The sequence below is a fragment of the Stegostoma tigrinum genome, chromosome 3 (assembly GCF_030684315.1).
Source record: "Stegostoma tigrinum isolate sSteTig4 chromosome 3, sSteTig4.hap1, whole genome shotgun sequence".
NCBI lineage: Eukaryota > Metazoa > Chordata > Chondrichthyes > Orectolobiformes > Stegostomatidae > Stegostoma > Stegostoma tigrinum.
Genome location: NC_081356.1, coordinates 58,882,612 through 58,896,591, shown reverse-complemented (window position 1 = coordinate 58,896,591; position 13,980 = coordinate 58,882,612). Strand labels below are relative to the sequence as shown.

Sequence of the window (13,980 nt, the reverse complement as noted above, 5' to 3'; positions counted from 1 at the left end):
TTGGTTGGAGCTACACGGCAGCTTTAGCCTGGTAACATGCGAACCCCCACCACCCATGACCGAAATTTGAGAAGCTCTACTTCACGGTGTAGGAATGCAAATGGGAGCTTGGTGCTTGAATTGAAAAATCCAGAATCCGTGAGTGTTTTAACCAAGACCATAAGATTTGCCTAGCTTGATCTAAAGGGAAGATCTCCATGAAAGTCCTTCAGAGAAAGGCAGTCTTGTATTAAAAGTTGTCAGGCTAATAAAGGAAAGAACAGAATTAACTCTGGAGAGCTAAGAGTTACTGACTGGTTCTCTGGGAATACTGTGTCTGCTTGATTGACGAAAGTAAAATATAACCAGAGTTGGAGATCTTTGGTCATTTGAAATGTTAACTGGAGTATCAAGTATCTAACGAAATAATGTTGAGTGAATGGTGCATTTACTTTCTTTGTTATGGTAAATATCTTAAAACATGAAACATCGTCAGCTCTTCAGTTGTTCATTCAAAGTTTGTATTTTTTCAAAGTGATGGGCCAGCATGGATTAGTATCATTGGAATGGAAAAGTTTAATTTTCCATGGTTTATTGTAAAGTTTGAATTCTGTTAACAATGAACTGTATTTCTTTATAGTATTTTACAAAAATAGAAACAAATAAAAGTTAACAAAGTGTGAAGCTGGATGAACACAGGCCAAGCAGCATCTCGGGAGCACAAAAGCTGACGTTTCGGGCCTAGACGCTAAAAGGAATCTAATAGTACATTTCAAATTGAATCAGTTAAAAATGATTACACATTCATCACAGATTTCATTGTCCAGTCCTAGTGCTTTGTGTTTAATACAATGGGGTGACTTTCTAGGTTACTTCAGAGGAGCAATAAGTCACCCTTCTTGATAAGATGTGTTTACATTGCTGGCTGAACAGGATAAGGATGACTGGCTTCTTTTCCTAAATGATATTAATGATCTATAAAGTTTTAATGACAAACCCAACAGCTGTATTGTGTTTTTTACTGTTGCAACTTTTTTAAAATTGTAGTGTTTTTGAACTAAATTCAAACTCTTAACTGCCATGGTCAGAATTTATGTCTTTTGGATTATTTGTCCATATCTCTGAATTGCCCACAACACTGCTTTTACCTAATGTATGCAAGAACCCATTGTTTAAAAATTAGTGTTGGAGAGTAGTGATTTGATGTTGCACTCAAAATTTGCAGAAACATGTAAATATTATAATTTGCAACTCATAAATCATTGTTCTTATGTTAATTGAGCAGTACTCTAACTAGTAACAGCATTCCATGTTTAGAATTCTAGAATAAGCTTTTTAATCTCAAATCTACTTCCTAACCCAAACTTGCCCAGCTTGAATGAAGGTTGAAGTGTGGGCAGATGACCAAATTACTGACAGGATTTGTTTATAACTTGAAAGAGATATACTTTCTTATTTTATTTAATTATACTTGGTTAGAATCTAACTGTTGTCAGCAGGTGAGCATTTAGAGTTGAGTGCTTTTACACTAAATTCTTGGATACTCCTTGAGTTACCTCTTCAATCAAGCAGATCACTAAAGAACTTGCCTCCGGTCATACTCCCACCACAATCAGCTCTGCAGGTTAGCCACCAACAAGCATCTGTATTTTTCTTCCCTCCTAAATTTGGTCCTCTGTCTGCAACCAAGACCTTTCTGTCCCTACAACGTACACTGCCTGCAAATTGGAGTCCAAGCCAATTCAATCAGGCTGACCTCTGGGCAGCAGCAAATTGGTGAAACTGATTTGAAAATCTCAAATCATAGATTTTCCACACCTTTGACTGTCTGCTTCCTGCAGATCAAGTAATTAAAATAAAAATAGCCCCCTTAAGATTTTCTGTCCCTCCAACATAGTTGATTAAAGTTACTTTTTCACTCTTTCTAAACTCAGCAGCACTGATATTGATATGTTACAGAATTGATGGATGCACTTTGTACTTTTATATGAAGCTAAATGTTGGTCAGTTCAAAAATGTTTAGGAGTTGAAACTTAAAAGCCAGAGAACATCTGAAAAGCCTCAGACTGGACTAATTATAAATGGATGATGTTTAAAAATACTGCAATTACGCATACTAACCTTTTTAAATGTCTGAATTTGCTGAGTTCTAAATATTATCTTTCTTTATCTTACCGAAGGATGAAACAATTACAATCAAGGGTCTAACCTTGCCTGAACTGATAGGTATAATGGATACATGCTTCTGTTGTTTGGTAAGCTTGATATCTTTTTAGTTTCAAGGCATTAAGGAATCATAGAATTTTGGAAAGTATTTGGTACATCTGATCCATGTTTACCCATTAGAGGCATCTTACTTACTAATATTTTATTACTTACATGTGTTTTGTCTCATGCTCAAAGAATTCAATATGGCTTGTGAGGCATGACCTGCGCCGCCCCCCCCCCCCAAAAAAAAAGCTATGATGACTATTTCTAATCGAACTGTGCTTTTCCAAATAATCATAAATACTATCTCTCAGAATCCTCTCCAATAATTTGCCCACCACAGAGGTAAGACTGACTGGCCTGTAATTTCCAGGATTACCCCTATTCCCTTTCTTGAACAAGTAAACGGTGTTTGCCGCCCTCCAATCTTCTGGCACTACTTCAGTGGACTGTGGGGACACAAAGATAATTGCCAAAGGGGCAGCAATCTCTTCCCTCGCTTCCCATTGAGTATATTCCAACTGGCCCAACTGATTTATCTATCCTCATGTTTTTCATGATCTTCATATTATAGCTTATTGCTTACAGAAGCCCTCAGCCATTCTCAATTATTTTAAGGCAAACAGCATTAAGACATAAAGTTTTCCTTTCTTTCTTTTTAATTTCAATCAGCTAAAAAGGGACTATATTGAATAGAGGAATTCTACAAACTACCATCTTTGTCATTTGAAAGTAAGAAGCAAGGGTAGAATCATACACCAAAAGATATATAGAATTAAAAATTGTCCGTAATAAAGACTGACCTAGAAGTGAAGAAATGTTACTTGAAATATAATTGTATTTTTCAATACTTGAAAATGAATTGTTTATAGTTCTTTGTTTTACAATGATAACTCAATTGAATGTATTTAGTTCTGCTGCAGTTCTAAGATAATTTCTTATTTAGAAAGCTTTTAATAAATTGAACTGATATAATTGAACAAAAATTATAAAAGTTACTATTTATTTAAGTAGTCTATCCTGAATTAGATTGGGAGAAATCAAGAACTTTATGAAAATAAAGAACCCTATTAAAAGTCTAATCCAATAAAACACAGTTTTAAAAACCTGTGTCATCATGGAACCAAGTCCACACCGACCCTCTGAGCAACCCACATAATCTACACATCCCTGAACCCTATGGGCAATTTAGTGTGCCCAATCCACCCATCTTGCACATCTTTGGACTGTGGGAGGAAACCGGAGCACTTGGAGGAAACCCATGAGGACACAGGGAGGATGTGCAAACTCTACACCTACAGTCATCTGAGGCTGCCATTGAACCCAATTCCCTTGTGCTATGCGGCAGCAGTGCTAACCACTAAGCTGCTATGCTGTCCCAAATTGTTATGAAATTTGACAGCTGCTGAATAGGAGCAACATGATTAAGCAGCATCACCAGACAATCAACTCTACCCCGACGTGAATTGGAGTGTTATGTTTCAGCCAAACACCAGGAGCCTGACGTGATTTGAACACGCATCCTTCTGATCTGGAATCAGACTCACTACCGTTGCCAGAAACACATTTTCAGATGTACCTTTTTAAATAGCAAAACTATGAACAGATTCTCTCATATTCAATGACTAGGTATTAGATTTAAAATAGTTTGTGAAAGGATTGTAAATTGCCACCATTGTGCATTGCGTTATCATACATTTTAATAGTATTTCAGTACTTTTATATTTTAAAGCAATTGAAATCAAGCTCCAAAAATGACTCAGTTCTTTTTATTATTCTGTATATATTTTGTATATAAAAGTATGTTTTTAACCTATTTGCGTACTAAATATTGAATAATAGGTTTATATGATATGAACAATAATTCATGCATTTGATTTTTCGCCTACATGCGGGAATTGTTCAAATACAAAGTAGTTTGATGTTGCCAAATGTTAATATAATTTGGAATTAGAATCTTAACTCCATAGTTTCTTCTCACAGATAACATGGCTAGAAGGGCATTCTTTGGCCCAGACAGTCTTCACGTGTCTTTATGTTCATAATCCAGACTTAATTGAGGATTCTGCTATGAAAGCTTTTGCTCTGGGCATCCTAAAGATCTGTGACATTGCCAGAGAAAAAGTCAACAAAGCAGCTGTTTTTGAAGAAGTAAGTGCAAGGATTTTAAGCAGGACCAAAATTATCGAGGATAGATCTTTAAAATAAGTTATTAAGCAAATGTTACTCCAGATTTGTGCCAGTATCACTTTTCTTTATGATCCAATCGAAAGTTGACTTTTATAATGTCAAAATACTGCAGATTTGGAAATGTGAAATAAAAATTGAAAATTCTGTAAATGTACAGCAGATGTGATGGTATTTGTGGGAAGAGAAGCTGATCTAACCCTTGATCTTTGATTAAAGGTGGGGATATTAAAAGATGGAATAGATATTGAACTAGCAAAAGGGGAAGGGTAAAGAAATATCAACTTATTTTCACAATCATATCTCCTTCAACTATCTCCTGTTCCAGTTTATTCCACATGGATCATAGAATCACAGAGTTGTTACACTGTAGAAGGAGGTCATTTAATCCATGATGGCTTCACCAGTTCTATTACTTAGTGCCAGTCTCTTGCCTTTTTGCCATATTCCTGTATACCATTTCTGAACAAATAGTCAGTCAATACCCTCATGAATGCCATAATTGAACCTGTCTCTGCCATATTTCCAGGCAGTGCATTCCTTACCGTAACTACTCACTGTGTGAAAAGCTTTCTCTGGCATGAACCTTGCTTCCTTTTGCACGTACTTTAAAACTACACCCTTTACACATCTATTTGCTTTATCTATCCTCATGATTTTGAAAATACCAACTAAATTTCATTTCAGTCTTTTACTCTGAGGAGAACAGTTCCAAATTCTTCAATCTATCTTTTACTTATAACTGGTTCCAGGACTGAGAAAATTGATTCTTGGAAATCACTTTGGCACTGTCTCTAATGCTTTCACATCTTTGCTATAATATGACACCCACAACTACACACGATCCTCCAGGTGACATCTAAGAAGTGTCCTAGTTCTGAAACTGTGACCCCTGCTTCTAGACTCCCAATCATCGGGACCATCCTTCTGACATTTACCCTGTCTTGTTCTGTTCGAATTTTATAGATTTGTGAGATCCGTCCTCAGTCTTCTAAATACAGTCCTAATTAATCTAAAATTTCTCAGACATCAGTCCTGCCATCTCAGGAATCAGTTGTAATATGGTATGAGTTGCTGCTATCTTTGGAATTTGGTGTTCTTTGTCTATTCAGATCAATGCGAGTCAAAAATTGACAGAAGCATATCTCTTTTTAGTATTATTCAGATTTGATACTATCAAGTGACGTAGGTTCGCATCACTAAATTGGGGAGGTTAGATTAAATCACGTCAAATTGCATTTAAATTATATGCAAGTGAGCAGTCATACGTATCAATGTGCTTCTCATTACTAAAGATAAAGGTTAAAATGCAGTTCCATGTTGGACATATTCAGATCCCATTATTTGAGATCAGCGTTGTCTGTGATTAAATGATGCTCATGTTGTAGTTGTCCTTAAGAATCTAATGTCAGTAGATCAACCTTTGAATGTGAGATTCAACAATCCATTCACATCATGTCTGCACCAAATAAAATAGGTAGATGCTTAAAGAAAAATGGAGTGAAAAAATGCATGCTACCTCACTTAATATTTTGTGTGGTTTTATTATCAAGTCATGGGGGGATAATAGTGCATTAACTGCACTAGATTGTCATTGCCCAAAAATGCTGAATATCCATACGTGAAGTTGCATTCCGGAGAGTACCAGTACTCCTGCATACCACCTGCAAAAAAAATCGTGTTTTAGTTATGTTTACTTAACACTTAATGTTCTGCAACATTGTTCTCCAGCCTCTCTTCAAAAATACCTGAGCACTGTTCAAATCTGAATTTATCACCACTAATTGGGCGGCTCAGTGGCTAGCACTGCAGCCTCACAGCGCCAGGGACCCGGGTTCGATTCCCGCCTCGGGCAACTGGTGTGGAGTTTGCACATTCTCCCCATGTCTGCGTGGGTTTCCTCCGGGTGCTCCAGTTTCCTCCCACAGCCCAAAGATGTGCAGGTTAGGTGGATTGGCCATGCTAAATTGCCCATAGTGTTCAGAGGTGTGTGGGTTATAGGGAGATGGGACTGGGTGGGATGCTTTAAGGGGTGGTGTGGACTTGTTGGGCCAAAGGTCCTGTTTCCACACTGTAGGGAATCTAATCTAATCTAATATTGGATAGGATTGAACTCTATAAAGAAAAGCAGAATTTTGTTGTTAATCGTTCGCCAGCAATAAAACCTATTGGTAATTTCCAATTGTAATTTGTCATTGTTTATTTATTCCATTGCAAGTAAGTCACGGGAGATGCAAATCCCCACCTGTAAGGAATATACTTGTTCTACAAAATGTATTACTTGTCAATTACTAGCTGTTTACTTTTGTTGGTATTTTCAGGAGGATTTCCAATCAATGACTTATGGCTTCAAAATGGCCAATAATGTTACAGATCTGAGAGTTACAGGTAACCATATGTTGTTTAATGAGGCAATGGCATAATTTGATGAAAGCAAAAAAAAACTCTGGATGCTGGAAATTGGAAGTAAAAACAAAATGTACTTTCTGTGTCAGCATCTATCAACTGGGAAATAGTTAGCATTTCGAATCAAAATGTAATTGTGTTCAAAACTGGAAGAAGGTGATGAGTTTTATGCCATGTGAATGGGGAATTGGGAAAGAATAAAAGGTAAGGCTTGGGAGTGACTAAATAGAAAATTTAAGTTCAGTACATTAAAAACATAGCAAAAGTTTGATTCATTCTATGATAATTCGATTCAGCCCAAGTAATAACAAAAAATGGTTGGAGACACTGGATACTGCAATGACAATGAGCCATTACAACATTCCAACAATAGTACTGAAGACTCGTGCTCTTGAATCTGCTGGTTCCTAACCAAACTTCCAGTACAGTTAACAATACTGGCATCTATCCGACAATGTGAAAAATGGCCCAGCTATGCCCTGTACGTAACAAGCAGGGCAGATCCAACCCAGCCAACTACCTCCCCATCAGTCTACTCTTAATCATCGGTAAAGTGATGGAAGGTGTCAACAACACTGCTATCCAGCACCACCTGCTCACTGATACCCAGTTTGGGTTTTGCCAGGGCCACTCAGTTCCTGACCTTATTCCAGCCAGGATTCAAACATGGAGAGGGAGGTGAGAGTGACCACCCTTGACATCACTCTGCATTCGACTAAGTGCAAATTCTAGGAGCCCTAGCAAAACTGAAATCAATGGGTATTAGGGGACAAACTCTCTACTGATTGGAATCTTACCTGACATATAGAAAGTTGGTCGTGGTTGTTGGAGGTCAGGATAATGTCCAAGGATCAACCATCTTCAACTACTTCATCAATTACCTTCTCCCTGTCATAAGGTCCAGAGTGGGGATTATCCCTGATGATTACATAATGCTCAGCACTATTCGTGATTCCTCACATATTGAAGTAGTCTGTTAAAATGCAACAAAATTTGGACAGTATCCAGGCTTAAACTGACAAGTTCAACATTCATGCCACATAAATGCCAGGCTATGACCATCTCCAATAACAGACAATCTAACCAACACAGCTTGACATTCAATGGTGCCACTATCATTGAATCCCCATTGCCAGCATTCTGGGGTTTGCTATTGACCAGAAACTCAACTGCACTCATCACATAAACAGTGGCTACAAGTGCAGGCAAGAGGCTAGGAATACCGCAGCGAGTAACTCATCTCCTGACCCCCCCACTTGGCTGATTGGGTGCAGCGTGAACAACATTCAAAAAGCTTGATACCATCCAGGACAAAACAGCCGACTTGACTGGCATGGCATCCACAACCATGTATTCCCTCCACCACCAACAGTCAATAGCAGCAGTATATATTACCTACAAGATGCCCTGCAGAAATTCACCAAAGACTCTTACACTTTCCAAACTGTCAACCACTTCCATCCAAAAGGGAAAGAGAAGCACATGTGGGAATGTAGCCGTCTTCAGGTTCCCCTCGAAGCCATTCACAATCCTGACTTGAAAATACATTGCCATGCCTTCACTGTTGCTGGGTCAAAATCTTGAAATTCTTGCCCCAGGATTCAAGAAGACAACTCACCGCCACCTGCGATAGGGTTAGGCTTAGGATAACTAGGGATGGGCAATGAATGCTGGCCAACCAACAATGCTCACATGCCACAAATGAATAAGGAAAAAAGCAGGTTAACATTGGGAATAAAAATTCATGCACAGTTGATTTGGGAACATAAATAGCAGAAATAAGTCATTCAGTCCTACAACACTGTTCTGCCAATCATTAAAATCACAGCTGATCTGATGTGACACTAAATCCACTTTGTCTGCCCCTATAACTCTTGACTTCCTTGTACATATACAAGGCTGAGTTGGACATTTTATATGTTCAAAGTACTAGACGTCACTGCATGCTGATGTAGGGCAATTCCAAAGATTAGTAAACTTTGTTCCTACTCATCTCCATTTTAATTGAGGCTACTTATTTTTAAAACTGTCCGTCCAAGTTCTGGTCTCTTTCCATAAGAAGAAATATCCTATCAGCAACTTCCCTGTCAAGACTGTAGAATCTTGTGTTTCAATAAGATCACTACCAGTCTTCTAACTCCTCCAACGAGTAGAGCCCAACCTACTCGGCCCAAGATAGCCATTCATTCTTGGAATCAAACTATTAAAACTTCTCAGACCTGTCTCCAATTCCCATTTTAATGGGACCAAAATTGTACATGGTACTTCAGGGACATTCTACAAATCCTTTGTGCAGTTTTAGCAAGACTTGCCTCCTTTCATATTCCATGCCCCTTGTGGTAAACATTGCAATAATCATCCTCATTGCAAAGCCAGCGTGCAGGTAAAGTAAGTATGATTCACACATGAGAAGACATTCTTGTATTCTGTAGTGCTCCCTGTCTCACTTGTAAAGCTCTGTTGACATCAGACCAGAGCAGAAGTCTAAATAAGGAGTATGACTGGCCCCTAATCAGAGCTCAGGTGACTTTCTTTCTTTCTGATGTAGTATCAAAGTTCAGATTCCTGTTCATCAACTGAGTGGAGTTTTCTTGAGCTGCAGTGGGTTACAATGGAGTCTGCTAGATTCCATGTACTACAGTTGAAATGTATCACGCTGTGCCCTGTCATCCTTATTTATCTAACTGGGGTTTCAAGTTTGTAGATATCACCTGTTATTTTTAATGATACTAAGTAGATTAAGTAGTTAAACTCTTAACTCAGTGTGTTATTTATATCTCCCCAACGCTAGTTCAAACAAGCACGCCACCTCCAATTTCAAGTAAGGACACTGTTAAAACTTACCTCACTCAATCACTGCAACTCATATTCCGCTTGGGAACCCTGCAGCCCAACGGTATCAATGTGGACTTCACCAGCTTCAAAATCTCCCCTTCCCGCACCGCATCCCAAAACCAGCCCAGTTCATCCCCTCCCTCCACTGCACCACACAACCAGCCCAGCTCTTCCCCTCCATCCACTGCATCCCAAAACCAGTCCAACCTGTCTCTGCCTCCCTAACCTGTTCTTCCTCTCACCCATCCCTTCCTCCCACCCCAAGCCGCACCTCCATCTCCTACCTACTAACCTCATCCCACCTCCTTGACATGTCCGTCTTCCCTGGACTGACCTATCCCCTCCCTACCTCCCCACCTATTCTCTCCTCTCCACCTATCTTCTTTTCTCTCCATCTTCGGTCCGCCTCCCACTCTCTCCCTATTTATTCCAGAACCCTCACCCCATGCCCCTCTCTGATGTAGGGTCTAGGCCCGAAACACCAGCTTTTGTGCTCCTGAGATGCTGCTGGACCTGCTGTGTTCATCCAGCCTCACATTTCATTATCTTGGATTCTCCAGCATTTGCAGTTCCCATTATCACTCACTCAATCATCTACCTGTTTACTTAATTTACTGCCTCAGGACCTAAGTTAGATTTGTATCTAGACTCTCTTTCAAACCACTCCTGAACAGGACCTCTGTCTTCACTGAATCAAATCTGTGTTCACAGTTTTACATTGTTGAGCATTCTGACTACATGCATTAGTGAAGCTCTCATGTGTTTATCCTTGTTGGAATTCCAAAGATCTGAGTCAGGGTTTGTTTGCGAGAAACTAGTTCTAACCAGCCTGCTAATTAAATAATTGTAGCTGGTCTTGACGAAGACTGAAATAAATTAAAGTCAAGATTAAAATTTGGTTAAATGTGAATTGTTTTGAAGTCATTAGAAATAATTGGCATGGATTTATCCTAATTTAGAAATGAAACCACTTTTTATGTGAAAGTCATTCATTCAATTGCAAAAATAAACATTGAGACATAAATGTACATTGTCCATTATTCTGATTTGATAGTAGAGTTAAATGTCACTTTAGTAAATGCTCATGTGAAATGCCGCTTTGTTTAATGTGGAATGACTATTTCTGTAGCATGAAGTGTGTGACTGAATCCTTTCTATCTTTGAACCACATACTAATCCATGAAATATTCTGCTATTTCTGTTAAATTCTATTTCCAGGCATGTTAAAAGATGTAGAAGATGATTTACAAAGAAGAGTGAAGGTACATTTTGATTAAAATTCAGCATTTGTGTGCAACGTTAGCTTGTGGCCAAGCCTTAGGTGTACTGTAACATAACAAAACATTTGTAATTTTAGAGATAATGGGAACTGCAGATGCTGGAGAATCCAAGACAACAAAATGTGAGGCTGGATGAACACAGCAGGCCAAGCAGCATCTCAGGAGCACAAAAGCTGACGTTTCGGGCCTAGAAAGCTGACGTTTCATCAGAGAGGGGGATGGGGTGAGGGTTCTGGAATAAATAGGGAGAGAGGGGAGGCGGACCGAAGATGGAGAGAAAAGAAGATAGGTGGAGAGAGTATAGGTGGGGAGGGGATAGGTCAGTCCAGGGAAGACGGACAGGTCAAGGAGGTGGGATGAGGTTAGTAGGTAGATGGGGGTGCGGCTTGGGGTGGGAGGAAGGGATGGGTGAGAGGAAGAACCGGTTAGGGAGGCGGAGACAGTTTGGACTGGTTATGGGATGCAGTGGGTGGAGTGGAGGAGCTGGGCTGGTTGTGTGGTGCAGTGGGGGGAGGGGACGAACTGGGCTGGTTTAGGGATGCAGTTGGGGAAGGGGAGATTTTGAAACTGGTGAAGTCCACATTGATACCATTAGGCTGCAGGGTTCCCAGGCGGAATATGAGTTGCTGTTCCTGCAACCTTCGGGTGGCATCATTGTGGCACTGCAGGAGGCCCATGATGGACATGTCATCTAAAGAATGGGAGGGGGAGTGGAAATGGTTTGTGACTGGGAGGTGCAGTAGTTTGTTGCGAACTGAGCGGAGGTGTTCTGCAAAGCGGTCTCCAAGCCTCCGCTTGGTTTCCCCAATGTAGAGGAAGCCACACCGGGTACAGTGGATGCAGTACACCACATTGGCAGATGTGCAGGTGAACCTCTGCTTAATGTGGAATGTGATCTTGGGGCCTGGGATAGGGGTGTGGGGGCAAGTGTAGCATTTCCTGCGGTTGCAGGGGAAGGTGCCAGGTGTGGTGGGGTTGGAGGGCAGTGTGGAGCGAACAAGGGAGTCACGGAGAGAGTGGTCTCTCCGGAAAGCAGACAGGGGTGGGGATGGAAAAATGTCTTGGGTGGTGGGGTCGGATTGTAGATGGCGGAAGTGTCAGAGGATGATGCGTTGTATCCGGAGGTTGGTGGGGTGGTGTGTGAGAACGAGGGGGATCCTCTTAGGGCGGTTGTGGCGGGGGCGGGGTGTGAGAGACGCGTTGCGGGAAATACGGGAGACGCGGTCAAGGGCGTTCTCGATCACTGTGGGGGGAAATTTGCGGTCCTTGAAGAATTTGGACATCTGGGATGTGCGGGAGTGGAATGTCTTGTCGTGGGAGCAGATGCGGTGGAGGTGGAGGAATTGGGAATAGGGGATGGAATTTTTGCAGGAGGGTGGGTGGGAGGAGGTGTATTCTAGGTAGCTGTGGGAGTCGGTGGGCTTGAAATGGACATCAGTTCCAAGCTGGTTGCCTGAGATGGAGACTGAGAGGTCCAGGAAGGTGAGGGATGTGCTGGAGATGGCCCAGGTGAACTGAAGGTTGGGGTGGAAGGTGTTGGTGAAGTGGATGAACTGTTCGAGCTCCTCTGGGGAGTAATTTTAGTAATTTGTAATTTTAGTCCTGGTTCTGATTGTTCAGTTGCTCGAGTGTATGCAGGTATTCTCAGAGCAGTTTTTTTTGCTGGAGATCTAATTGAAAAGTTTTGTTTTTCTGATGTGTTGCACAGCAGGACTAATATGTTTATTCTCCCCTGACCCCCACACCAAACAGAGCACCAGAAGTCGGCAAGGAGAAGAACGCAATCCAGAGGTTGAACTTGAAGTAAGAATTCATGTCTCTAAGTGTATTGTTTGTGGTGATTGAATGGAAGTCCACATATAAAAGAGAAACCAAGAGGTGAAATATGCATCTAGCAAAAGGCGGGGGAATATCAGATGTCATGATTACACTAGCTGACACAAGTATTTATTGATTGTGTGCTGACAGCCTCATCCAATATAGACCACCCACCCTGTCTAATATGTTGCAGGAAATATGATTTACTATGGCCAGTCTTCTCCTTCTCCCTCACTCTCATTCTCATTCTCTTTCTTTACCTTAAGCACACATTCCACATACCAGTGAGATCACAGTTAATGCGTTTCCATACACAAAGTTGGAAAGTTTTAAGTGGTTGTTTGTTACTCTTTTCACTGCATCTCGGATCAGAAATTCTGATTTAAATTTAACAATCGATACTATTCACTACAAAAACAAGCCACAGAATTTTCCCATCCACAAGCTGTAGAAGTTACATAGACTAAACTTAGAGATTCCACATTTGTTTGCAAGGAATTAATTACCTTAATTTCAAGTTTACCTGGATCCCAGTGAGCAGTTTCTTCCTTTGTTTCAGAGATAGTAGGAACTGCAGATGCTGGAGAATCTGAGATAACAAGGTGTAGAGCTGGATGAACACAGCGGGCCCACCAGCATCCGGGGAGAAGGGAAGCTGACATTTCGGACCTAGACCCTTCTTCAGAAAAAACAGAAGGAGGGTCTAGGCCCAAAACGTCAGCCTTCCTGCTCCTCTGCTGCTTGGCCTGCTGTGTTCATCCAGCTCTACACCTTGTTATCTCTCTTCATTTTTTGACAGGTTTAAAATTGTTTACTGTCCTTTGCAAGTGCCCCCTATCTCTCACCCACCTTGCAGTCTTCATCTATCCCTTGTGTATTTCTTCCACCGCTCCCACTCACAGCCACCTTCTTGCCAAACCTCCCTTGAAGCCTAACGGCCTCTATCTCCCAGCTACTACCTTGGATCTGATAAAAGTTTGCCCTAGCAAAAGGTTCCTCAGACATCATCATAGAATCATCTTGGAATCCCCACAGTGCGGAAACAGACCTTCAGCCCAACAAGTCCACACCAACTCTCAGAGCATCCGACCCAGACCTATCCCCCAATAGCCCACCTAATCTACGCATCCCTGAACACTGTGGGCAATGTAGCATGGCTGAATCACCTAGTTTGCACATCTTTGGACTGTGGGAGGAAACCGGAGCACCCGGGAAAAAACCTACGCAGACATTGGGAGAATGTCCAACTCACACAGACAGTCGCCCA

General features: G+C 41.0%; 1 protein-coding gene across 1 annotated transcript in view; it reads left to right on the top strand.

Annotated features, from left to right (window-relative positions):
* naa35 (N-alpha-acetyltransferase 35, NatC auxiliary subunit) overlaps window positions 1-13,980 on the top strand; it is a 78,028-nt gene that overhangs the window by 11,172 nt on the left and 52,876 nt on the right. The window contains exons 5-9 of the mRNA XM_059644628.1: window positions 2,160-2,234; window positions 4,171-4,338; window positions 6,696-6,762; window positions 10,834-10,877; window positions 12,648-12,698. Of these exons, the coding sequence (XP_059500611.1) occupies window positions 2,160-2,234; window positions 4,171-4,338; window positions 6,696-6,762; window positions 10,834-10,877; window positions 12,648-12,698 (405 nt within the window). The remainder of the gene's footprint in view (window positions 1-2,159; window positions 2,235-4,170; window positions 4,339-6,695; window positions 6,763-10,833; window positions 10,878-12,647; window positions 12,699-13,980) is intronic.